Source organism: Andrographis paniculata, unplaced genomic scaffold, assembly GCF_009805555.1.
Source record: "Andrographis paniculata isolate CXL003 unplaced genomic scaffold, ASM980555v1 Contig65END, whole genome shotgun sequence".
Lineage (NCBI taxonomy): Eukaryota > Viridiplantae > Streptophyta > Magnoliopsida > Lamiales > Acanthaceae > Andrographis > Andrographis paniculata.
The window spans coordinates 154,957-181,873 of NW_026137601.1; the positions used below are offsets into that span (position 1 = coordinate 154,957).

The following is a 26,917-nucleotide window of genomic DNA, read 5'->3' on the forward strand; positions in this document are numbered from 1 at the left end:
TCATACTCAGCACACTGCTTATTTGAAATTTATCCACGCCTAATTTGTGCTGTTAATTTAACTAGTGTGATAGTTATAATAGAATAAAATTATTTATTTAGAGTAAAATAAATATTAATTACTCCGTATTTAGCAGGACCGGTACATCTGAATGTTGCAACGAGATTGAACAAGGACCTAATCTCCAAAGGGAAGATACTAGTAGCATTCGTTATCTTTAACAGAAAATAAAATACAAATTAGGCTCGACGAAAAAGTAATAAAATAAATTACAAAAATAATAAAATAAATTTGTAATATAATATAATAATTTAAATTTTATTAGGAAAAAAAAATCATATACACATAATCAATTAATTTGGAAAAGTACGAAACCTTACTGTATTATGTTCGGCTAAGAATTTACTGATGAGTGGAAGATACGTATATGATTAGAATTCGATATTTCCTTAATTATTAATTATATATTTATATTAATTAAAATATGAAAATTACAGACAGACGTTGACTCAAACCTCAATTCTTCCCTCACAATAAGAATAAAGCAAGCTCCTTCCCGAATCCCCAATTCAATTCCGCCATGGATGAGCTCAAGCCCAGTCCTCCCAATTCTTCCCCCTTGACTCCCATCGGCTTCCTCGAGAGGGCCGCCGCCGTCTACCGCAACTGCCCCTCCATCATTTACAACAGCACCGTCTACACCTGGTCGGAGGTCTTCCGCCGCTGCTCCAAATTGGCCTCCTCCATCGTAGCCCTAGGCATCGCCCGACGCGACGTCGTTTCCGTCGTCGCCCCCAACGTTCCGGCCATGTACGAGCTCCATTTCGCTATTCCCATGGCCGGCGCCGTCCTCAACACCATCAATCTCCGCCTCGATCCCCGCAGCATCGCCGTCATCCTCCGCCACGCCGAATCCAAGCTCGTCTTCGTCGATTGCCAGTCGGTACCTCAGATCCTCGAAGCGATCTCGCTGTTCCCGCCGGAATCCGCTCCGCCGCCGCTAGTCGTCATCCCGGAGGACGGCGATTTGGGGTGGCCGGAGAAAGGATTCTCCGGGAACTACGAGGCGATGATCCTGAACGGAGATCCGAACTTCGATTGGATCCGACCCGAATCCGAATTCGACCCGATGACCCTTAATTACACCTCGGGCACCACCTCGTCGCCGAAGGGCGTCGTCCACAGCCACCGCGGCTGCTTCGTCGTCGCCGGCGATTCGTTGATGGAATGGTCGGTGCCGAAGGAGCCCGTCTATCTGTGGACACTGCCGATGTTCCACGCCAACGGGTGGAGCTACACGTGGGGGATGGCGGCCGCCGGCGCCGCCAATGTCTGCCTGAGAAAGTTCGACGCCGCCGCAATTTACGCCGCCATACGTAAATACGGCGTCACGCATATGTGCGGCGCGCCGGTGGTCCTCAATATGCTGACAAATGTCCCCGACGGAAAGCCCCTGGAGAAGCCGGTGCATATTCTGACGGCCGGAGCGCCGCCTCCGGCGGCGGTGCTTTTCCGGACGGAGTCGCTCGGGTTCGTCGTGAGCCACGGGTACGGGCTGACGGAGACCGGCGGGCTGGTGCTTTGCTGCTCGTGGAAGCGGAGCTGGAACAAGTTCCCGGCGGCGGAGCGGGCGCGGCTGAAGGCGCGGCAGGGTTTCCGAACTCCGGGACTTGCGGACTTCGACGTGATCGACGAGGAGTCCGGGCGGCGCGTGGCGCGTGATGGGAAGACGCTAGGGGAGGTTGTGCTAAGAGGCGCGTGTGTGATGCTGGGGTACCTTAAGGACGCCGCGTCGACGGCCGCCGCCATGAGAGGCGGCTGGTTTTACACCGGAGACGTGGGGGTGATGCATCCCGACGGGTATTTGGAAATCAAGGACCGTTCGAAGGACGTGATCATCAGCGGCGGGGAGAATCTGAGCAGCGTGGAAGTGGAGTCGGTTCTGTACGGACATCCGGCGGTGAACGAGGCGGCGGTGGTGGCGCGTCCGGACGAGTTCTGGGGGGAGACGCCGTGCGCTTTTGTGAGCTTGAAGGAGGGGGTGAAGGAGAGGCCGACGGAGAAGGAGGTGGTGGCGTTCTGCCGGTCGAAGCTGCCGGGATTTATGGTCCCGAAGACGGTGGTGTTCAAGGCGGAGCTGCCGAAGACCTCCACCGGAAAAATCCAGAAGTTCGTTTTGCGGGAGATGGCCAAAGCCTTGGGACCCTCCAAGGCGAGCAAGCTCTAGCGAGTTGACTCGGTGAGTCGTAACTCGGTACAAACAATTATGGAATAATTGTGAGATATATTGGGGGTTGTACCGTGTACTTGTCACTTCTTGCTTGCTTCTATTTAGTATTTTTAGCTATTTTGATACTCTTCTCATATGCCAAAATGAGTCCATTCGAATTCGACACGAAAAATAAGAACAATAAATATTTTATTAAATGAGTGATATGTAATATAGGGTGTTTTTAAAATTTTGCTTTGAAATAAAAGTAAATGAAAATGAAAATTTTGGTTTGAAATAAAAGTAAATGAAAATAAAATATAATAAAGAAAGTTGGTGACGATTGTTATAAATAATATTGATTTGTTGATTTTACAAATTAAAAATAAAAATAAATTTGATGAATAAAAAATACTATTATATAACTTTTTAATTGAACAGAGCAAAAATTTTAATGGCTTGAGAGAGTTTACCGGTAAAATTTTAATTTTGATTTTGATTTTAAACAATAAATATTTGAATTAAAATAGTAAAATCGAAAATAAAAATCTCACAAGTAAACATGACGCAAATGTGGTCATTTTGCCTTTTGTGCCGTGATTATGTTATGATGTAACTTTTACTACTATTAATTTGTATTTCACATAAGTTTTTTATTCTATTATTGCAATATTTATCATAAAAAAAACTAATATCAAAGCAAGATTAAGACCTTTGTAGAATCTTCCATCTATAGGCATAATCCATGGCAAAATTAAAACGCAAATATTTTGTCTAGCATCAAGCCCTGCAAATATTTAGTTTAGGACTAAAGTTTGGTCCATTTCTTTATTAGCTTTTTTGTTTGTATATATAGGTTTTATTTTTGCATTATCTAATCATTCAATCCACTTCAAAAATACAAAGGGTTTGTTTCTTTTGATAAGTTTGAAAAGAATTTGATTTAAATTTGGTATTAAAATAATATATAATGAAATATTTTGTAAAAAAATATATATATATTTTTTTTTTGAAAAACAGAATTTAAATAGTAGAAAGTTACGAGGGTTTGGGGGTAAAAGAAACACGCCCAAAGTTTTGAGGTCACCTTTCATTTGAGGTTTGTATTTGATGGGTAGATTTATATTTTATTTTTTAAAAATCCTTAATTGAATAATTTATTTTATTTTCCCTCCGTCCCACATACTGCGTCTGCTACACTGTAGATACGGTATTTTAGGAGGAGTATAATTAATAGATAATTAAGAATGTATTAGCGAAAATAATTATCCGATAATATAAATAATTATAAATTAAGATTAAGATAACTAATTAGTTTAATTAAAATTTAAAAAAATTAAATTAAAAAGTTTAAAATAAGATTAAAGTGTGTAATCATTTTTCCAAAAAGAAAAGTAACATGGTACGTGGGACGGACAGAAACGGCAACGTGAACATGGTATACGAGACGGAGGGATATTATTCAATTTAAAACTTTCAATTCAAAATCAATTCGAATTCAATATTTATTGAATTGATTAATTCAAGTTAAACACATCAAAGTTAAATTCCATCAACTTTTTTTTAACCAATAGTTAAATAATTTTAAAATTATCAATTAGTTGAGTATTATAGTTTTATGTTAAACCTAAATTTAAATCAGGTATTTAAATATTTTAAGTACTATATCTCAATAATAATCCGTCTGTTTCAATCTAAAATACTATTTTATCATTTTCGTCTATTATACTTGATACTCCAAAATAATTTTTTTTTACAAAAAAGTAATTATACACTAATACAAAAATACACTTTAATTTTTATTTAAAAATAATAAATATACTATTACATATACAATTATTTTTTACAAAAAGTTAAAATGTAAAAGTGTCAAAATCTCTTACACATTTCCAGTAACTAATAAAATATTATTATTATTTCTTAATTTATTACAAAACCTCAAATAAGCATTTCAAAAGAAAGTATATAATATGTATATCAAATTTTATATAATACAAATAAATTAAAGAATATATTTAGTTATTTATAATTAACATAAACTAATTTTATAAAAGATGAAAATTTTTAAATATAGATAAAAATATTTATTTATTAAAAAAATAGATAAAAATTAAAAGATTTTGAATGGATCTGCTGTGTAAAAAATTTTAAATTTAATTAAATTAATTTATATTTATTAAGTATTTTTTAATATTGTGAAATGAAATTTATCAAAAAAAAAAGGCATCTTATTAAATTTACTCTCTTCGTCTCAAACAATGTGTAGCATTTTATTTCGATTCGGAGTTTTACATTGATAGTATTAAATAAGATAATTTAAAAATTAGGTAATGTGATGAACAAAAAAAAATGTATATTTTATAGTATTTTTTTATCAGAATAATATAATGAGATAAATGTAAGATAAAAATTAAATATAATTAATTATTTTCTTTATAAATACTTTACATATTTGGGACATGCCAAACAAAAAATATTGAAAAATGTTTCAAGGCAGAGTGTACTATATTTTATGTGGTCACCTTTCATTTGAGGTTTGTATTTGATGGGTAGATTTATATTTTATTTTTTAAAAATCCTTAATTGAATAATTTATTTTTCCTCTTAAAAAGTAGATCATTAATATTGTACTATTTTTTATTTTTTATATATATATTTTTTTTTACGTGTATGATTTGAATTCGTGGGTGGAAAATAGTTACAAATTCATTTATTATTAAGAATGTTTGTCCATACCTCCTCATATATATTGCTCTCTGGTGCAATTTTTTTTTAAAAAAATAAAATATAATTAAAAAATATATTAATATAAATAACTATAAATGAAAATAACAATAATTAATTAAATTAATTGAGACTACAAATATTAATTATAAAATTTAAAATATAATTAAAATGTATAATTATTTTAAAATAAATATATATATATAAATAAGATGAAAGTGACTAAAATAACAATAATTGACCAATAAAGTAAAACGGATGATGTATAAAATAATATTTGTCCATAAGCTTAGGCTTATCCTCAAAAAGGGTGGTACATAATTTGTAATTTTGTATCACTATTGCCTATTGGATACTGTCTTCGGTAACTTTATAATATTTGGATTCGATACAAAATATTAAAAATATATATATTATTGAAAAAATAATAAAAATAAAAAAATAGTTAGGATCATTTTTAAAAATTTAATTAGAAATTAAAAGAAAAATAAGAAGAGAAAATGTAATAAAAATAGTAATATTTATTGTAAATAAGTATTAAATGGAGAATAATAGTTAAATGTTGATTTTGCCAAAATTAATAATGAGTAAATTTAAGGGATAAAATAAAAATGAAAGCTAGAGCAAATTTGGATGACATACTGAAAAAGAAAATAAAAATAAATTTGACGATTAAAATGAAAAACTTTAAATTCATATATATTTACATAAGTATTATTAAATCAAATTAAAATATAAAAAACAAAGAGTCTTCATATACAAATATATTTACTATTGTTTAATATAATAGTCCTTTCATTCCAGTAGAAGGTATTTATTATTTTATTTTGTGATATTTTTATATGTTTGAATAGATATAAAATAGATTGAATATAGTACTCTATCCCCTCTTTTATTTAAATTTATGCTCACTTTTTTTTTTAGCTGTCATTAAAAAAATATTCTTTGTTTCCTTTTTAAGTAAATGATTATTACATTTTTGTATTTTATTAAAACTCGTGTATGGTCAAATAAGCACACATTATTATTTAGACTTTTAAGTTATCAAAGTAAAAAAAAATGATTAAATATTTTATAATCACATTATTATTTTTACAATTTAAATAAACAGTAAAATTATAATTATACTATTTTTAATTATTTACTACAATTAAAATAATATTATATTTTAAATTCTACATAAAAAATTAAATGTATACTTGTAATAAATATTTCCTACACGTTGGAAGCAAGCTTCGAATACTATAAATACATTTATTGAAGTTCATTAAGGTGTGTTTGTTTGGAGGATTGAATTTAAATTCAACTATTCATCCAATTTTTTCTTCCAAAAACATCAAATCAAGCACCTATTTTTTATTTTTTATATTATACTAAAAATCAATTTTATATTCAAAACATCACATCAACACCTATTTATATCACATCATACAACTATTCAAATTCAAAATTTTTACTATTCAAATCCAAATTCAAAATCAAAACCCTCAAACAAACACCCTAAAAATGACAGTGACGTGATAAGATACGTCACCAAGGATGCTATGCTCACAACTTTTAATAATTTAAATTAATTAAAATACTCTTAAACTATTTATCAGTGGCTAAGTATTAATTCAGCATATTGCTAATAAAAATTAACAAATCATCGCACAATATCCAAACTCAAGATAGAGATACACATGCCACGTACTTGCTGCGTTCTAGATAACTGTTCTTGACTTTTGAAATTTTAATAATAGTAATAGAATTTTAAAATTTAATATGATATTTTTTAAAAAATTTAAAGTACCAATTTTGTTTTTTTTGTCTTTTTTTAAGTATAAAGTAGATAAGTAATTCTATAATTGACCGAAATAAGCGATATTCACTGGGCCAAGAGCACTCTTCGAGTAAAAACTTTCACGGTCGATTGCCCAAAATAGGATCCCAAATTGCCCAAAAAATATCATATTCATAAAGCAAAAACATAGACACACTCCTATGGACATAGAAAATAGACCGGATTGGAGAAATATTTTGTTATTTGTATATAAATTATTTTTTACAATAATAAAATAAATGATACTTTTTGAATAGACACATAGAATTAATATAAAAAAATATACTATATTAAATTGATATAAATAAAATATTAATATTATATATTTATTAAAATGAGAAATTTACGGGACAAACAAACTCATAATAATTTTAGCATATATAGATTTAAAAAAAAGAGATGATGTTATGAAAAAACGAAAAAGAAAGCAAATAAAGAACACATAAATTTTACGTGGTTCGGTGACGGTGTGTCAATCTACGTCCATGGGTAGGAACCGGAGAGATTTTATTATACTGATTTAGAGATTTACAATTATATCATCACACTAAGAACCATAACTATCTATTAAACACCCCAAAATACCCTAAATCCTAAGTCTAATTGTTATTAATTAAGATAAATCAAAAAACCACTCTGCCAATTGAAACAACCATTTTGCTTTGATTTTGAATCGAATAGACGGCTAAATCCAAATCACGTGTCTCAGCGGATGATACCAAAACGATGGTGATGCTGGCATTGAAGATGAGGCGTCACGTCACTCTCTCTATTATTATTAACACTTATCCACAACCTAAGTTTGCTACCTTTCTGATAAGCCCTACACTTCATACACATATATATAGAGAGATATATATATACAGAGAGAGAGATTAGAATAAGAATAAGAATGGGAATGGCAGTAGCACATTGTGTTCAGTTCATGTCACTTGTTAATCCTGTCAATAATAAGTACTACCATAGGTCATTAATCACCCTGCCCACCAAGCCATCATCATCTTCTTCTTCTTCTTCTTCTTCTTCTTCTACTGATCTCTGCAGGTACTACCATCATAATATATAAATAAATAATTAGTTTATTAGTATGGCTGTCTTCTCTTCTTGTCTACGGTTGATTGATATACAGTTTTGTGCAGTGACACGCCCAGAGTCAGAGAGAAGAGTCGCAGCTGCGTAAGCGTAACCTCCGTCCCCGTCCGTGTGGCTCATGAACTCCTCCAAGCTGGTCATCACTATCTCGACGTCAGGTAATTAATTAATTAATTAATTAATCAAGATTATGGTTTTGTTTTAATTTCAAACTACTACTATTTTCAAATTTAGAGAAAAATAAAAAATTTGTATCTAATTTGATGTATTGTACAAAAATATATATTTGATGTGATATTTTTAAAAAAATAAATAGTATCAGATAAATGAATAAGTAAAAATGTGTTGTATAAATAGAACGAATAATATACTACTACTTAAGTAAAATAAAATAATAATAATTTTGGTTGCGGTGGCAGAACATGTGACGAGTTCAGCGGTGGCCATGTTGTGGGTGCCGTCAATGTTCCTTTCATGTTGAGCCTTGGACCGGGTTAATTATTCTCTTCAATTTTCTATTTTTATTTAATTTATACTACTACTATTCTAATTAATTAAATTAATATAATTGGTGACTGGTGCTGCAGGAATGACAAGGAATCCTAAATTTGTGGAACAAGTGCTCAATCACTTTGGCAGATATGATGAGATCATCGTTGTAAGTCTGTGATTAATTAATTAATCAATCCTAATTTAATTAATGATTAATAAATTTTATTAATTCATGATGGGCTTTTAGGGTTGTCAATTAGGTAAGAGGTCGATCATTGCTGCGTCTGAGCTCCTCTCTATGGTAAGTTAAATGACTGGACACACGTGCGCGCTAAATTATTAATTACATATAAATTAATAAAAATAAAAATGATTGAAACAAATGGTGACGTGGCAGGGGTTTACTGGAGTGACAGACATGGCTGGTGGATATCAAGTGTGGGCGCAGAATGGGCTTCCATCCACACAGTCATACCCTCGCTGTAACCTGTCCCTATAATGAAAGGATGCCCCAACACGGCCGTGTCAATGTCATAATCTATAGCGAAAGGATATACCCAAACACGGCCGTGTGTCAATGTCATAATCTATAGCGAAAGGATACCCGAACACGGCCGTGTCAATGTCATAATCCAGAATGTATAGTGAGAATAATTTGTTGGTTTTAATAAACAAATGAAATTAATTATGAGATATTTGTTAGATATATAAAGAGTGAAAAGTTGAAATAGGAGAAAATTCAAACGAAAAATGCATCAACGTAATGCATCAAATTGTCTTCAACCATTCAAGAACATCTCATCGAGCTCTGATTCTTCTAACCAAAACATGCCTTACGACCCCTCAGTTAAAGCAGCTGCATTCCCACCTAACCGTCTCCGGCGCAATCGGCGATACACTTACCGCCCGAAAACTCGCCGCACAATTGGCGGTTTCCGACTACTCTCACGCCTGGACCTTCCTGCGCCACCTGCCTTCCAAATCCGGCTCCATCTGGACCAGCTCTATTAGATCCTTATGCGAAAATCACCATTCCGAGAATGCAATTTCACTCGCCAATCACATGGTTAGAAGCGGCTGCTACCCTGATAATTACACCTTCTCGTTTGTATTCCGCGCCTGCGCTGAAATTTCCGATGTTGCGTCGGCGTTGATGTTTCATAGCTTGGCGGTGAAGCTAGGGTGGGCTGGGTATGATTACGTGGTTAATTGTTTGATCCATTGTTACATTGGGTGTGATGCCATGGATAATGCGAGGAAGGTGTTCGACGAAAGTTCTGTACGGGATGTGATCACTTGGACTGCAGTGATCAATGGGTATTTCAAGATTGGGCAACTTGAGTTAGCACAGAAGATGTTCGACGAAATGCCGCAGAGAAATGAAGTTTCTTGGAGTGCTATGATCAATGGCTATGCTCAAATGGGGATGTTTATGGAAGCATTAGAGGCTTTTAACGAAATGCTGGCCTCCGGCGTAAAGCCTAATCAGTCGGGATTGGTCGGAGCCATCTCAGCCTGCACGCATCTCGGCTCATTGGATCAAGGCAGATGGATCCATGCATACATCGATCGAAACGCAATACAATTGGATGGAGTGGTGGGGACGGCTCTCGTCGACATGTACGCCAAATGCGGGAGCATCGACATTGCCCGTGATCTCTTTGAGAAGATCCCGCGCCACGAAAGATATGCTCATGCTTACACCTCTTTGATCACGGGTTTAGCTAATCATGGCGAGAGTAGAGCCCCGCTCGAGTTGTTTAGAATTATGGAGGAGGACGGCGTTTGTCCTAGCGAAGCGACGTTTGTTTCCGTCCTGAGTGCTTGTAGTCGGATCGGTTTAGCAGAAGAGGGGTTAAGAATCTTCCGAAGAATGGAAGAAGTTTACGGGATTGTTCCGGGAGTGCGCCATTACGGTTGTCTTGTGGATATGTTGGCAAGAGCCGGACAATTGGAAGAGGCTGACGAGGTTGTAAGAAGGATGCCGATGGAGCCTAGTTTGTCAGCGTTGGGAGCATTGCTGAACGCTTGCAGAGTTCACGGCGACGTGAACCTAGGAAAAAGGACAGTTGATGAGTTGTCTGAGCGCTCTCTCGACCATAGCGGAGTGCACGTACTTTTGTCGAATATTTATGCATCTCTCGACAAATGGAACGAGGTGGCGGGTGTCCGGGCGAGAATGGCAGAGAAAAGGGTCCAAAAGGTTGCGGGATGTAGCTGCATCGAAGTCGAAGGTAAGGTTGTTGAGTTTGTAGCTGGGGAGAAATGTTTGATTGATATGAACAAGATGGATGAAACTATAGCAGCATTGGTGAGGGTTGAGAGACACTCTAAATCACTTTGTACTTGATACTGATATATACTACATTGTTTTCTTGATGTTCTTACAAAATTCATAGCAAGAAAGTTTTGAAGTGTGTATCCATTCCCAAATGTCCTAACAAGAAAAGAATGTGAAATGACAAAACTCTTGAATACCAATAATAATAATAATAATAATAATAATAATAATAGAGAATAGTTACGGTGCTGATTTGAAAATTTTTGTACTATGTTAAGATTTTCAAATCAGTACCTATAATATATATAAACAACACATGTTTTTTCTACACACAACATATGTGGTGTGTAATAAAAATATATAATGTTTGTTCATAATTATATGTGTATTGTATAAGAGTACGCTGTGTTCTAAAATCAATTGTTCTGTGTGCTATATGTGAATATAGCATGAACTGTTAGGTTATGTGTTATATTTGTATTATATTAATATATATAATATATTGTCCGTAATAATAATATTGTATGCTGTTAAACAGAACATACTGTGCTGAAAGTACAATGCTCAACACTGTAACCACCGTCATAATATAATAATAAACAAGTCACTAAAAAAGTGAAATCAAAGCAAGCAAAGATGTTAAAGCCCAAGTAATCAAACCAACAAATTAGCAATCAATTTCAATTCAAAGTTTGATTAGTTTTCCAAACCAAAAAATTCATGAAATATACAACAAAATCTTCATGTATTAGGTATTGGGGATTCAATCAATGCCTCACGTGGTACCATTTCCCACTCCTAATCATATACTAAGTTACTACAACGGAGTGATCATGTAATCAAATTCTATCAATCAATTTTTTTTTAAAAGTTTTTTTCCTTCTAAATATACAATAGAAAACAACACACAAAACAAATGTAGAGAAGTACCTCTTCTTCCCTACTCACTTCATTCCAATACTCATCTTTCTTGCTCACTTGATATTGAGCCACGGATCTTGTAGGCATTTTCGGGCAGATGGTCTCTTCTCAGGCTCGAAATCAAGTATGGGACAAAGAAAGGCAGCAAGTTCTCGAGCATCTGTGTCAGAAAATTTATATTTATCCACGAGTAGTCGATCAAGAGATGAGTACTTGAGTCTTCGAATCCTTTTCAAATCACCATATCTATTGAAGTAATCTTTGGATCGAACCCCCGATGAAGCAACCTCAATTTTACAAATAATAATAATCAGCAGTCAGCAAGAGTAGTTATCCAAGGTTCTTAATAAGATCATGATAATAGTATATAAACAATTACCTTCCGTGGCATCTTTCCGAGGACCTCCATCATCAAAGCAAGGTGATCCTATACAAAATATAAGCGTCGTACAAGAAATCAAGGGACAAAAATTCAGGTAAAGCTTGGCAAAACTGCTGAATAATAAAGAGCATAAGAACATTAGCATTTTTGTTTCCTTCTCTTAGTTTAATATATCTTTCGCTAGATGTGCACACAAAATCCGAAGGGCCATTGTTCAGCATCAAGAATTGCAAAGTAGTGATTGGAAGTCTTTTAATTGAAGAATCCCAGAGGCAGAGGTGGTGCAAATTACTAATCAAGAGATTGTTTAACATCAATAAGATCATGGAATAAATTGGAACCAAATTAAGAATTAATACCTCATCCTCACTGAAGCCTTCTCCGCCTTTTGGAGTAAACATCATTTCACCAGTCGCGAGTTCAAAGGCAATACAAGCAAAAGACCACATATCCGCAGGATAAGAATAACCAGCTTGAAGTATAACTTCTGGGGCTCTGTACTGTCTAGTTTGAATTTCTTCAGCTATCGGACTCTTCGCCCAACATGCATTTCCGAAATCTACAACCTTACATCTCAAGTCAATCCCATCCAAGCACCTGGCAGGCTTTGCAGATGCATGTGTCACCCCTTCCATTGTAGATCGCTTCTCTGATATCCTTGCAACTGCTCTTCGTGCCCTTTGCTTTAGTTTTTTTTCTATGATATTCGAGGTTGCTCCACTGAGTCCACTCCCCTCTGGCCTTTCAAGAATTGGAGTCATTCCTGATCTAACTGGATCTTTCGAAGGATTAATGGTGGAACATAGAAGAATGTTTTCAAGTTTCAGGTCAGTATGTAAAATTCCAAGCTCCCCATGTATATAATCAAGTGCTACTAGAATGCATCGGCATATCTCCCTTACTTTATTCAACTCAAGTCCTTTGTACCGGTTATACTTAACAAGGCGCAGTAAACTATCACCGAGAAATTCCAGGACCATGCATGGATGCTGCCCGTTTGGGCCAACATGCTTAAAGTGATCCACTAACCGTACAACAGATTTTTCATTTGAAGGATCGCCATTAGCAATGGCAGAAAGAACTTCTATCTCATGAGCAGCAGCTTGAGCAAATTCTGGAGCACTCTTCTGGATCTTTAAGGCAACATATTTCTATAGCAAAGCCAACAGACCCACAAAACAATTTCAGAATCGAGACAGGCAACTTAAAATAATTATTATTGTTATTATCTTTCTTGAAAAGTGTTTGCTAGTAGAAATCCTCCCCAATTCAAAACCCTTAAAACCATCTAATAGAAGAACAAGTTGCAAAGGTAAGCTTCTTGAAAAAAAGAACAATATAGTGCATCGAAATCCATCTCATTTAATTACCCCACAAATCTAGTCAGAGAGAGATGTAAGTAACCATATATAGTGAAAAAAAAAAAAAGGTAAACTTTTATTGAATAGGGACAATTGAATCAAATATCTTCCAATATTAATGAACAATAAATGCCCAACAAATCTGAAGAAGAACACTTATGGAATCTTTCTTAAATTGATCAGAAAATTAAATTCAATTAAATGATCATCTATGCTCACCTCCTTAACATGTCCTTATCAAGATCTTTTAAGTTCATCTATACAACACTACATATCATACATGATTCCTGCAACCATCAAATCTTAAACCAGAGACGCGATGCAGGAAATGAAAATTGGAATCTCTAATCCGAACCAATTCGATTGAATAAAAACAAAGCAGCACAATGCCGATGCACATCAACAGAGCTTCAGATCCATCTTAAATCAACGAAATCCCCATAGTTCGCACGGGAAATCCACACATTCAATTAAACATAACATCACAAATAAAAAACAGACAACTACACACAAAATAAACACAATCGGAGCAACTGCACACAAAATCAAAATCAAAATCAAAAGCGAAAAGTAGAAATAAATACTCACAGAAGATTGAGTATCGTAGGCAAGCCACACGGTGGAGAACTGACCCCAGCCGAGTTTCTTCTGGGCGATGTATCGGCCGCCGGCGAATGAATCGGCGATCCTGACAGCATGGTAGCCTCCTTTCCTGTACGAATCGAATCCCTCGTCTTCTTCTTCGGATCCCGAGGAGGAGGAAGAGCAGGTAGCCATTGCGATGGGAGTGGAATGGATTGGCGTTGTGAATCAGGCAATAATTTCTAGCGTTTGATCAAATTAATATTAGTAAAAAGAACTGAAATCAATGAAATGATATTATTATGTGGCCTTCGCCACAGAACTCTCTCCACCTTTTTCTCTTGGTTTTATTTATTTTTAGTCTTTTTTCAACCTTTTTATTTCATCTTTCTTTTTACGCTTCCTTCCTTGTATATATATCAAATTATGCTGATTTATATTAAAATTAATTACTTAATTAATTTTTTCCACTGTATTATTTGTGGGTTTTAGGGTGGGTCTGTTGCGGATTTTGAATGGATCGGCCCAGTATCTGGATGGGCCTGAAGGCCCAATATATTAATTTAATCTCACTTTTATTTTTCTTTTTAAGCTTATGTATTTTGTTTAGATATGTTTAAACTAAAACAATTCTTGATGGGGTGATAGCAAGTGTGGCAGTGATCTAAGGCATCGGTGTTAAATCAATGATGTAAGTTAAGTAGAGGTGAGATTTATTTATTTATTGTCTAATTTATTTTACCAAAATTTAAATTTAAAATTTAAATTTTGCCTTTTATATTCCAAAAACTCTCTTGTGAACAAATGTTGAACATAAATCGAAGAATGAAAAAGCGTTCACGATTGAAGGGGTTTTTTTTATTCAATTTCGTGTGTTCGTAAATTAAACAGATCTCTAATAATAATAATAATATATTAAGTTCGACCGGAGGTTTATCCGGTCTGCACTTTTGTGTAGCGGTTGCGAATTCTCATGTTATATAATAATAATAATAATAATAATAATAATAATATAATTCTTTAAAGTTATAGATTTATAGATTTTCTTGTGGGTAATGTGGTTCCATCCTTAATCATCATACATGAGCCATATACAGTGTGAACCCGTCCAATTATCGGACCTAATTATTGATTTGAGCAGGTTTGTAATTAATATATAAAATACTTTTTAAAATAATTAAACATATATTTTAAAATTAATCAATTATATATAACATCACTTATTTCATTCAATTCAGCAATTCAACCACAAATCCCATAAACAACCAAAAAATTTTAAAAAAAATTAGCCTAAAATAACCAAAAGATAATATATGACGGGAGTGCGTATGGTTTGGGGATTTTGTAGATTTTCTATTATTCTTTAAAATAAATTTCTCAAAAAAGTATTAAATTAAAGACATACTTTGCAATTTTATTTTATAAATTAGGTTAGTAGTTTTGAAATTTTAAAATTTTGAAAGAACTTATGAATAAACAAATTAATCTTCAATTTAATACTATTTTCGTCCCAAATTGCAATAAATTTTTGGTATATTTCATAATTATACAATGTTTTAAAAAGAGATAATAATTAAATATATTTAATTTAGGTTTCATATTTTATCTCACCATATTTTTCTCTCTTATCATATTAATTAATTATTAAATTATCCTAATCAATATTACTTACCTAAATTTCTCGTGGGAAAACAAATATTGTATATTTTATAAAAAAAATAAAGTCGTATGTATTTATTGACACTTTAAAAATAACTACTATTAACAAATATTAAAAAAAGTTCCAAAATTTTTGAAAAAACAGATCATACCCCAAAATTTTAAATTTTTATTATTTAAACTATATATTTTATAAAAAAAATAAATACATTTTTTATATAAAATATCATACTATACATTATTTTAATATTAAACTCAAATCAAATTTATAAAAAAAACAAACCCTTAGTTAAATAAGGGAAAGTGGAAAATTGAGGATTAATCTGAAAACTGCAACTAACTCAGGGGATTTAATTGCAAATCAACATCACACGAGTTGATAAGATACGTTGAGAAATACACATTCGCACACGACAAATTAGCGCTCACCCAAGTCTCAATACAAACGCCGAAACAAAGAAAAGGCCAACCGGGCGGTCCACATCCACGAACTCCACGCGCCCTAACGCGCGCGTGCACTTCACTTCCCCCTTTGCTCATTATCCCCCACCCCAACCCTACCGCCCCCACCCCAGATTCTCTATAAAATCCAAAATCAAAGCCCCACACTCCCAAATCCCCGCCCACAATCCCAATGGATCACTCCAAAAAAACCGACGGCGACGGCGACGCCGATAGGAGCACGGCGGCGGGGGCGGCGGCGACGGAGGAGGAAGAGGCGGCGTCGGTGGAGAGAATATTCGAGAGACAGGATGTGCCGACGTGGCGCGGACAACTGACTTTCCGGGCGTTCTTCGTAAGTTTCGTCCTCGGGATCCTCTTCACGTTCATCGTGATGAAGCTGAATCTGACGACCGGAATCATCCCTTCCCTTAACGTCTCCGCCGGCCTCCTCGGATTCTTCTTTGTCCGTACGTGGACGGCGTTTCTAGAAAAATCTGGACTCCTCCGGCAGCCCTTCACCCGCCAGGAGAATACTGTTATTCAGACCTGCGTTGTCGCCACTTCCGGCATTGCCTTCAGCGGTCAGTTCTTACATTAATATATATATATATATATATTTGATTTGTTGTTGTGATTGGGAATTTTTTTAATTTTGGATTTCTGATGGGTTTAATTTCTCTTTTGATTAATTTCTGAAATTCGTAGAAATTTCTGTAGAGATTAAACCCTGACGCAATTCTGGGCACTAGTCTTTGGTTGCGATTGATTGTGATGAAATTGAAGTACAATCGATCTTTGTTGTAAGAACATGGCCGATCCGCTGGCGTAATTAATAAATAATAATAATAAATAATTGAAATTGAAGATCCAAAAAGTTTGGCAAGCTAATGCTAGCAGTGCGCGGTGGGTAAAGCGGGGGCTCTTTATTTATGATAGGTGTGTTAATGTGGACCATGGAATATACTTGTTTAGGTTTGAGATTTAAATGGTAAAATTCGTGAATTTGAATAGTAATATGATTTGATGTTTTTACGAAATCTTTTTAATAAATTAGTAAATTTTGGAGAAAATCTTTTGGAACAAACATATGGGTATATCCTCTACTCATGGTATTAGTGTATTGCTTTTTTTGCATGAAGCACTGTCAAAAATAAAAATAAAAAAGATTAAACTAATCTTATTAATATAGTATGATATAAAGACAAAATTGTAAAAGTATTTGTAATATTAGTAGATAATATATTTTGTTATGGTCATATTAAAATAAAAAAAAATGATTAAATTAGTATGGAAGGAAAGATGCATATGATTTATTTTTTTTTTTTTTATGTTTTTTAGAAAAGAGTAAAACCCTTTGATCAAAGGATACTACTATTTGATATGCTATGATGTGATATTTATTTAATTTAAGAATATTTAGTGTATATAGTAGGGTCGTATTTGTTATTGTAATTGAGTGCAAGATAGAGACGATTAAAAGTATTATATTTATGTGTGCCATCATTATTATCTATTTTGTAGGCACAGCCATTATCAATTGGCTTTTTCATTTTAATATATATATATATATATAAAAGGATTTTTTAAAAATAAATAAAAAATTAAAAATGAAAAGGTAATTGGAGTGTGGGAAAGCGACTTTCAATTCTGAGACGATTTTATTATTTTTCCTTGAATTCTGTGACACAATCTTGGGATGATCGATGATCTATTATTGTTGGGTTGGAATTTAATGGCTTCACACGACCTTCTTTGGTCCACCTGTCCCCTTTTTTTTAAATATAATTTAATGTGTATATATAATTAAATATTTTTTGGAATATATTTTTATTTTTTGATTAAAGAATATATGTTATAACACCAGTTCAGTTTTATTCATGCATATGGTTCCCGTCCATGTTACGGGAGTGACGTTACTCTGATGTCAATATGCCATCACCTATATAGCTTACTCTTCCTCCGCCCTCCTCTGAGGTTTTGCATTCCTTAAAGTTCCCGAACCATTCGTGAATTCTAACGTTGCAATAATTTTGGCTAAGCTTTTGTGTACGAATGTATAAATCCATCATCAGGAGGCTTCGGGAGCTATCTCTTCGGCATGAGCGAAACCATCGCGAAACAATCGACGGAATTAAGCGATCCTTTGAACATCAAGAATCCGTCGCTGTCCTGGATCATCGGATTCCTCTTTGTCGTCAGCTTCTTGGGCCTCTTCTCCGTTGTCCCCCTTCGAAAGGTACGCTAATTCACCATTTGAAGTGAACATTTTGTCGAGTAGCATGTTTTTGTCCTAACAAAATTTTACTGTCCGAATTTAGATCATGATCATCGATTTTAAGCTCATTTATCCGAGTGGAACTGCGACCGCGCATTTGATCAATAGCTTTCACACTCCTCAGGGCGCAAAACTAGCGAGGTCTGTATTGTTGGAAAACTATATAATATATAATTAATGATGCATTTTTCCTATTAGCTTATTTTTAAATGTGTGTCATTTAGCCGGCAAAAATACTTAAAATCCACCAATCATTTGAAAAGTCTACGCCATTCTCCCTTATGGTTGAAAAATTGCATTAGACTTTCTTACTTTTTCAAAAATATTGCAAAAAATCCATTTTTAGGGGATTATGTGCAATATATTCAAAAAACATGAGGGATTTTCGTATAATTTTTGGGAATTTTGTGTAATATTTTTAAAAATACAATAGAATCTCATGATAGTTTTTAATTATAAAGGAGTATGGGATGCAAATTTTTCAGACTACAAGTGAATTATAAGTAATTTTATCCATATCAAAGTGGGGCTTTTTCGTAAAAAAAGGAAAGAAAAAAAATTGTCCTCGCGCAAGATATGTGTGACCGTATGTAGAAATGTATTTGTTCTTATGTATGATCGATCTTTTCTTAGGAAACAAGTTCGAACTTTGGGGAAGTTCTTCTCCTTTAGCTTCCTTTGGGGTTTCTTCCAATGGTTTTTCACCGCCGGCGACGGCTGTGGGTTCGTCAACTTTCCTACATTCGGCCTCCAAGCATTCGAGAACAAGTGAGTTGTCGTAATTTGGTGTAGAATAACTTGTTTTAATTAAATACCCGAGTTTTTCCTTTTTCTTTTCAATCGTATAAAGTCTATTTACTTGTGGTGATTGGAAAACCAGATTTTACTTCGATTTCTCGGCAACATATGTTGGTGTCGGCATGATATGCCCGTACCTCGTCAACGTCTCGTTGCTACTCGGAGCCATCCTTTCGTGGGGTATAATGTGGCCGCTCATCGATAAGAAGAAAGGAGATTGGTACCCGGTTAGTGAAGCGTCCGGCCTCCATGGCTTGCAGGGATACAAGGTATGCGTCGATATATATGTCTTTTTAAATTCATTGAAGGATAAAATGTAGTTTCATCGATTTTTCTTTGAATTAGGTCTTCATTGCGATCGCGATGATTCTTGGCGATGGCCTTTACAATTTCGTCAAGGTCCTCAGCCGAACTTTTATAGGGATGTACGGCCAAATTCGTCAAAAACACGCCGGGCATGTCCTTCCCGTCAATAACCAGTCTCCCGATTCGAACGCTGCAACTTCTTACGACACGGAGCGTAGAACCGAGCTTTTTCTGAAAGACCAAATCCCGACGTGGGTCGCCATCGTCGGCTACGTAAGCGTTGCAATTGTCTCGGCTGCGGTGCTCCCGCACATCTTCCGCCCTCTCAAGTGGTACTACATCGTCGTGATATACATATTCGCGCCGGTTTTAGCGTTTTGCAACGCGTACGGATGTGGCCTCACCGACTGGTCTCTCGCATCAACTTACGGGAAGTTAGCGATTTTCATCGTCGGGGCGTGGGCTGGGTCGCATAATGGGGGTGTCCTCGCCGGATTGGCGGCTTGCGGGGTTATGATGAACATCGTTTCGACGGCGTCCGACCTGACGCAGGACTTCAAGACCGGGTACATGACGCTGGCGTCGCCGCGGTCGATGTTCGTCAGCCAGATCATCGGAACGGCGATGGGTTGTGTGATTTCGCCGTCAGTATTTTGGCTATTCTACAAGGCTTTTAAAGGAATAGGCCAGCCGGGAACCCAGTACTCCGCGCCGTACGCGCTCGTCTACCGCAACATGGCGATTCTCGGAGTCGAAGGGTTCTCGGCGTTGCCTTCGCATTGTCTTACGTTGTGCTACGTCTTCTTCGGTGCAGCGATCGCAATTAACGCCGTAAGGGACATCGTCGGACCGAAGTGGGCGCGGTTCATCCCGCTTCCGATGGCTATGGCGATCCCGTTTTATATCGGTGGGTACTTTACGATCGATATGTGTATCGGGAGCTTGATTCTTTTCGTTTGGGAGAAGATCGACAAGGCCAAGGCTGATGCTTTCGGACCGGCTGTAGCGTCGGGATTGATTTGCGGAGACGGGATATGGACGCTGCCGAGCTCGATACTCGCCCTCGCCGGGATAAACCCGCCGTTGTGTATGAAGTTCTTGTCGAGTAAGGACAATGTAAGAGTGGATAGCTTCTTGAAAGGTTCTTGATTGATGATGATTCAAGAAGCTCTTTAAGACACATCCATCCTCTCCTGTTGGCTTCTGTCCAGTTCGTGCAGTTTGTGTTATACGTTGGAGTGTTTGATCTTATGGAACGTTATTGAATTTGCAATAATTTGATGTAATTAGTCATTTTACTTCTATCTTCCTTAATGTTCTCTAAACCATGTGTGCATATCTAAATCGAAACTGTTAATTTGATGTTTTAAAAAAAAAACGATCAAATCAATTACTACGCTGACTTGACCGAATTAGTAGTCTATTATCAAATTACTCTAAGCTGCTTCAATCAGCTCTCTGATAGGCTTCCTATAGACATTGTCCCAAGGGATTGTCGTAAACTCGGACAGAACTGCCCTAAACTCATCCCCAGAGATTGTCTCCTTCTCCATCAAAATGTCGACAAGCTTATCAATGGCTTCCCTGTTGCTCCTTACATGCCTCTTCGCAACCTCGTACGCCTCCTTGATTATCCGCTTCACCGACTCGTCGATGTCTTCCGCAAGTTTCTCCGACATTTGATTTCTCGCCATCATTCTCATTACCACGTCGCCGCTCTGCACGGATTGATCGATCAACGCCCATGGCCCGATCTCAGACATCCCGTAAGTTATAACCATCTGAGGTTCGAGATCCCGGGACATCTCAGTAAGAGGAACCCAATGTAAGAAATTAGTAGTGAGTGATCATAACAATACCTGTCTGGCTATTTGAGTCACTTGTTGTAAGTCTCCGGCTGCGCCCGTCGTGATTTCTGCTTCCCCGAAGATGACTTCCTCCGCCGCCCGGCCACCAAGTCCGCCCACAATTCTTGCAAACAACTGCTTCTTTGATATCAGAGTCAGGTCGTCCCCCGGCATGAACCATGTTAGGCCACGGGCTTGTCCTCGAGGGATCAGCGTGACTTTTTGCACGGGATCGTGTCCCGACGTTAATGTCCTAAAAGAACACAAATAATATAATTAGTCAGCACAGTACTAACAACACAGATCACAAATCAATATTACATAAAACGGCGGCTATATTACATAAGACAGCAAATCGCATTACACGGTATCACTACCGGCAGCACAATGTATGCATTCATATAATACAAATACAACACATGCTATAATCTTATATAAACAATAATTGATTTCAACACATAATATAATGTTATATAACATACTTATAATTATGAATTAACAGCAAGTGACTTTATTATAGACAACATGTACAATATATAATAAAATTGTATGCTCTTTAATATATATTATAGATGCTGATTCCAATTCAGTACCCTAATCGTCCCGTATTATATTTTTATTTTTTATTTTTAATATAAAACAAAAAGTGATCTGAAAACATATATAAACAGAGGCTTACGCGCATAGGGCATGCCCGATCTCATGATAAGCCACCAAAATCTTGCTTTTTCCATCGGTCATCTTGGTTCCTTCCATTCCGGCGACGATGCGATCGATGGAATCATCAACCTCGGCAAGAGTGATGGTGTCCTTGCCTCGCCGGCCGGCAAGAATGGCGGCTTCGTTCATGAGGTTGGCGAGGTCGGCGCCGCTGAATCCGGAAGTTCTCATGGCAATAACGCCGAGATCAACTTCCTTGTCGAGCTTCTTGTTCCTACAATGAACTTGCAGTATTTCCTCCCTTCCTCGTATATCTGGTAGCCCTATTCCCACCTGATCCATACAATATCTTTCCATAGTCTCTGTTTTGTGTTTAACCGTTTAAATTATGCACTTGACTAGTAAAATTGCATTTTTATTAATTAGTATTACGCACGTGGCATTCATGTCGACATATGTTACTCGGCATGCCACGCAGATCTCATAGATATTGAGGATTAAATGTATTAAAATATTTTTAAGATTATTTTAAGACAATTTTCGGCATTAAAATGACAAAGAGGTATTGTTATAAAAAAAAATAAATAAATTACCTTTAAAATAATAATAATTAAAAAAAAAATGGTATCGATAAAAACTGACCTGACGGTCAAACCTTCCCGGCCGGAGCAAAGCAGCGTCGAGAATCTCCGGCCGGTTAGTGGCAGCAATTACAATGACGCCGCTGTTCCCGGCGAAGCCGTCCATCTCCGTCAGCAACTGGTTCAGCGTCTGCTCCCTCTCGTCGTTCCCGCCGCCGATCCCCGTCCCCCTCTGCCGCCCCACGGCGTCCACCTCGTCGATGAACACCAGGCACGGCGAGTTCTCCTTCGCCTTCTTGAAGAGGTCCCGGACCCGCGACGCCCCCACCCCGACGAACATCTCGATGAACTCCGACCCCGACAGCGAGAAGAACGGCACGCCGGCTTCGCCGGCGATCGCCTTCGCCAGGAGCGTCTTCCCCGTCCCCGGCGGCCCCACCAGCAGCACCCCCTTCGGTATTCTCGCCCCCACGGCGGCGAACTTCTCCGGCGTCCTCAGAAACTCCACGATCTCCTGAAAATCCTGCTCCGCCTCGTCGATTCCGGCGACGTCGTCGAAGGTCATTCCGGTGTTCGGTTCCATCTGAAACTTAGCTTTGTTCCTGCAAATTTCAGAATTACAAATTCAGAGGCGATCAAACCCTAATCGAGACAAAAAAATAAAATTAATTAATTAACCTTCCCAATCCAAACGGCAAATTTGGTCCGCCGGAAATATCGAGGCGGGAGCGGCGGAGGAGGAGAAAGCCGAGGAACATCAACGGGAAGGCTAAGTTTCCGATCAAATCAAGAACGGCATTGACCGGACTGACTTCCACCGGGTGCGCAGCGAAATCGACGTTCTTCTCCTTGAGCTTGGCGAGGAGCTCCGGTGGAAGTCCGGGGAGCTGAATCTTGACGCGCTGGATTTTTTCGAGAGCAGGATTGTATATCTCGGCAATGGCGACGGTGCCGTTCTGGAAAATATCGACTTTTCTGACAGCATTCTGGTCCAAATACTGGAGAAATCTGGAGTACGACATCCTGCTCGACGTGGCCTCTTCCGGGGCCTCCGGCAACTCCGCCGCCGGCGCCGGCGCCGGTAGGGTTGCAGAAAGGGTGAGGGCTGTGGAAGTGGCTAGTTTTCTTCTGGTTAATTTGGGGGTGGGTGGTTCTTTAGGGTGAGGATGATCGTAATTTGTTGTTAGTTTTGGGAGACAAGCGTTTGCAGAGAGTGAAATGGCTGGCGACATCTTGAATCAATGAATTAATTGTTGTGTTGCATTAATTGAATTTAATTATTGTTTTCGAGGGTTTTAAGAATAAGATTAAGATGGTTCTAGCGATTGAGGGTTTTCGGGAAGAATCGAGAGGGAAGAAGACAAGACCGTTAAGTTTTTGTAATTGTCCGAACACTTGTGTGGACGATGATGGATATGATATGATCATCGACTCATTCATTTCACTTAATTCCACGTTTCATTCAAATCATTGGGCTGTGTTTAATTTGGATGCTGTATAAAAACTACACTTGGTTTTGTTTTGTTATATTTTATTTTTAATAAATTTTTTAAATAAAAAAAAATATATGTTTCTTTATATTTATTTTTTATATTAAAAATATTTTTTTAATCAAAATTATTATCTAACTCAATTGTTTCCTTTTAGGTTTGATATTGCACGTATCTTTATCACTTCGTCAATCCTGTCAAAAAAATATTCATATACGGGGATACAAATAGATGCCATGAATTTTTTAAATGATTAATGATCTCTATTTATAAAAATTAGTATGTTATGTGAAGTATTGATTTGTTGGGGTTGTGGAAAACTGCTGCACCAATAAATTCTCGTACATTTATTCAAATTGGTGAACTCTCGAAACGTAGTTATATCACAGTTATAACGACGATTTATCAATGAAATAAATGCAAGAATTTCAAAGCAATAAATGATAAATTATTTGTTTGTCCGGTTCGGATATAAATTATCCTACGTCCGGGGATACCAATCCATGAGATGAGAGGTTCATTAATAAGTGCCGATTAAGAACAAAACACTCAAACCTCCTTCAACCCAAACTACAAGTCAAATACCTACTTTTGGAGGATATCCAAAAACAAATCCGTGCGAGCTCAGCCCAAAACGGACAATATCATACTAGTGTTGAGTTGACCCAATCCCATGATTTGACATGCAATTAATTTCACTTGATACTAACAAGGTTCAAAGTGTCCATTTTGTCTTGATTTGACTCCACAAGCAGCAGATGATGGAGTTTTTGATCAACTTAACATGTATTTCAAATATTAAAGTAGGCATCTAGTATTCTCAATCTCACAATTTATTTTTTATTTTTAATTTTGTTTGATAAATTCTAAACTCTCTCGCGTACTAATTTCTTTAACTATAAAGATCATATAAGATCTTTGGAGTAAGCTTCACATATTTAGCCATATTACTATGAGCAATATGAGCATCATCTATTATTCTGTGTGCTATAATTAAATGTGTGTTATACTGATCAGTGAGATAATGTGTAAATTAAAAAATAAACTTATTTATTTTACTTTGTATTTCACACTGTATTTTAAATAAAAATTTTCATAGTTTTTTAAAATCAAAATATTTTTATTGAGAGCTTTCATATTGATATTTTTTTATATCTTATCTTTTTTTTACATACCGCACCAAAAGATTAAAAAAACAAGTCTGGATGTTATCTTCCGATATTGATCTTTATTAATATTTTATCTTTTCATCACAAAACCTATCTATTAAGAATAAAGTAAATAAAACTATTACTCTTTTTTTTCCTTCAGAATCAAATTTTATTTCAATTTGAAGAATTTCTTCTCTAGAGGCATTAATTAGGCTAATATATCCATTTGTAACTACTTGAACCAACATTTTGAAACTCATTTTTTATAGTTATAAGTTCTAATATATATATATATATATATACCCAATAACAAAGATTTATTCATCACTAAATTATCAAATTTCATAATCTGTATGTATAATCAATTCTAACACCAATTATTTAAAATGTTAATCAAGTTTTCAGTTTTTCTCACTTTTCTTTGGCAAAATAAAATCAAAATTAAAATTTGTGTAGTTGTTAATAGGGAGTTGGCGAACAAAAAAGAGTTTGGAGAAGATGACGAGGAATATGTCGACGAAACATCATTTTTTCGACCTTGAAAGAATATTTTTTTATGCGAATTATAAAGAATTTTATAAGTAATATAAAAATAACGAAGATATGTAATATATTATTTTCTTGAAAAAACGTATTGGAAAAAAAAAAATACAAAAATAACACACTCATAGAAATGTGTTTGTTGCTTCTTCTTTCTTTCCTTTTCTTTTCTCTCTTATTTATTTATTTATTATTATTATTATTATTTTTGTCCTTCCAGAAGGTTTGCTATCACGAGGCTTGACTCCATTTTTATCTTTATTATTTAACTTTTGACAAAAATAAAATTATAATATAATAACTACCTTGTAGCCATTTAAGTAGTTAACCGAGGTAAAAATAAAATAATAATAATAATAATAATGCTTATGGTGCTTATATTGGTTCTATAAATGTTTTTTGATGAATAATTTATATAATAAAATTGGCATATAATATTTTATATATTTGTCTTAAAGTGCAAATAATATAATTCCTCCTTCCAATTGAAATGTTGTTATTTTTTTTTTATTTTTGTCCGTTCCAAAAATAAGGTTATCATTTCTACCTACCTAATATAATAAATAACATTTCCAACTTATACTATATACACAAATGTCATTACTTTTGTATTATATAATGCTAATAGGGGTATCTTCGTCTTTTTTACTACAATTTATTATAATACTAATATTTAAAAATTTATTTGTAAAAAGTAACCTTGCACCGGAAGGGAGTATATAGTATATCCCAAAAATATATATATATATATATATATATAAGTTGGAGAAACATTAACATACAAATGTCAGCTATACTACAAAACCTGCCTTGAAAATTAAACCAACTTTTTAAATAATGTTAACATAACAGACGCAATAAAAAGTCACCTATTTCTAATGCATAAAGTCCTAAATGTAGGCAAACACTTCTTTGACTTTCATCTTTAACTATAATACCTTAATTTAATCTATTGGATTTATAAATCATAATAAAAGTTTAAATCTAAATAAAAATTTTGATTTTATAAATAAGCATTTAATAATTTTTTTAATTAAAAAAAAATATCATAACATATTTTTTGGTCATGACATTATATTTAAAATGTAATTTTTTATTTAAAAATTTGCAATTTCAAAACATACTTTCCAACTGAACACAAAATATATCAAGCCCTTATGTATTTGGTAACCAAGAATAAATATGATAAATTTGGTAGGGGGAAAAAATTATGATTAGTCAAATTTTCAAAATTAAATAAGGATAAAGCCGTTTACACTTGTTGTTTTTAGCATGGATTTGAAAGTACATTCGCTGTGTT

The 26,917-nt window shown here is 35.4% G+C and overlaps 6 protein-coding genes across 6 annotated transcripts; 4 read left to right on the plus strand and 2 right to left on the minus strand.

The window, feature by feature from the left end:
* Window positions 1-514: 514 nt before the first annotated feature.
* LOC127262183 (2-methylpropanoate--CoA ligase CCL4-like) lies at window positions 515-2,427 on the plus strand. Its single transcript, XM_051290749.1, has one exon. The coding sequence runs from the start codon at window positions 581-583 to the stop codon at window positions 2,225-2,227; it is 1,647 nt and encodes a 548-aa protein (XP_051146706.1). The 5' UTR covers window positions 515-580; the 3' UTR covers window positions 2,228-2,427.
* A 5,191-nt stretch (window positions 2,428-7,618) lies between these two features.
* LOC127262300 (thiosulfate sulfurtransferase 16, chloroplastic-like) lies at window positions 7,619-9,027 on the plus strand. The gene is made up of 6 exons (XM_051290928.1): window positions 7,619-7,799; window positions 7,895-8,005; window positions 8,267-8,340; window positions 8,435-8,505; window positions 8,587-8,640; window positions 8,737-9,027. The coding sequence occupies exons 1-6, from the start codon at window positions 7,648-7,650 to the stop codon at window positions 8,836-8,838; spliced, it is 564 nt and encodes a 187-aa protein (XP_051146885.1). The 5' UTR covers window positions 7,619-7,647; the 3' UTR covers window positions 8,839-9,027.
* A 70-nt stretch (window positions 9,028-9,097) lies between these two features.
* Window positions 9,098-10,753, plus strand: LOC127262299 (pentatricopeptide repeat-containing protein At5g48910-like). Its single transcript, XM_051290927.1, has one exon. The coding sequence runs from the start codon at window positions 9,103-9,105 to the stop codon at window positions 10,687-10,689; it is 1,587 nt and encodes a 528-aa protein (XP_051146884.1). The 5' UTR covers window positions 9,098-9,102; the 3' UTR covers window positions 10,690-10,753.
* A 521-nt stretch (window positions 10,754-11,274) lies between these two features.
* LOC127262112 (uncharacterized) lies at window positions 11,275-14,239 on the minus strand. Its single transcript, XM_051290638.1, has 4 exons — window positions 13,873-14,239; window positions 12,283-13,074; window positions 11,921-11,968; window positions 11,275-11,828 (listed from the first exon to the last, which is right to left on the minus strand). Exons 1-4 carry the CDS (start codon window positions 14,059-14,061, stop codon window positions 11,595-11,597), a joined length of 1,263 nt encoding a protein of 420 aa, XP_051146595.1. The 5' UTR covers window positions 14,062-14,239; the 3' UTR covers window positions 11,275-11,594.
* Window positions 14,240-16,111: 1,872 nt separating this feature from the next.
* On the plus strand, window positions 16,112-20,646 carry LOC127262109 (probable metal-nicotianamine transporter YSL7). Its single transcript, XM_051290636.1, has 6 exons — window positions 16,112-16,550; window positions 18,042-18,205; window positions 18,288-18,385; window positions 18,878-19,012; window positions 19,125-19,311; window positions 19,388-20,646. The coding sequence occupies exons 1-6, from the start codon at window positions 16,160-16,162 to the stop codon at window positions 20,495-20,497; spliced, it is 2,085 nt and encodes a 694-aa protein (XP_051146593.1). The 5' UTR covers window positions 16,112-16,159; the 3' UTR covers window positions 20,498-20,646.
* LOC127262111 (ATP-dependent zinc metalloprotease FTSH 6, chloroplastic) lies at window positions 20,615-23,770 on the minus strand. The gene is made up of 5 exons (XM_051290637.1): window positions 23,115-23,770; window positions 22,498-23,038; window positions 21,875-22,188; window positions 21,208-21,448; window positions 20,615-21,129 (listed from the first exon to the last, which is right to left on the minus strand). The coding sequence occupies exons 1-5, from the start codon at window positions 23,666-23,668 to the stop codon at window positions 20,785-20,787; spliced, it is 1,995 nt and encodes a 664-aa protein (XP_051146594.1). The 5' UTR covers window positions 23,669-23,770; the 3' UTR covers window positions 20,615-20,784.
* Window positions 23,771-26,917: the final 3,147 nt, after the last annotated feature.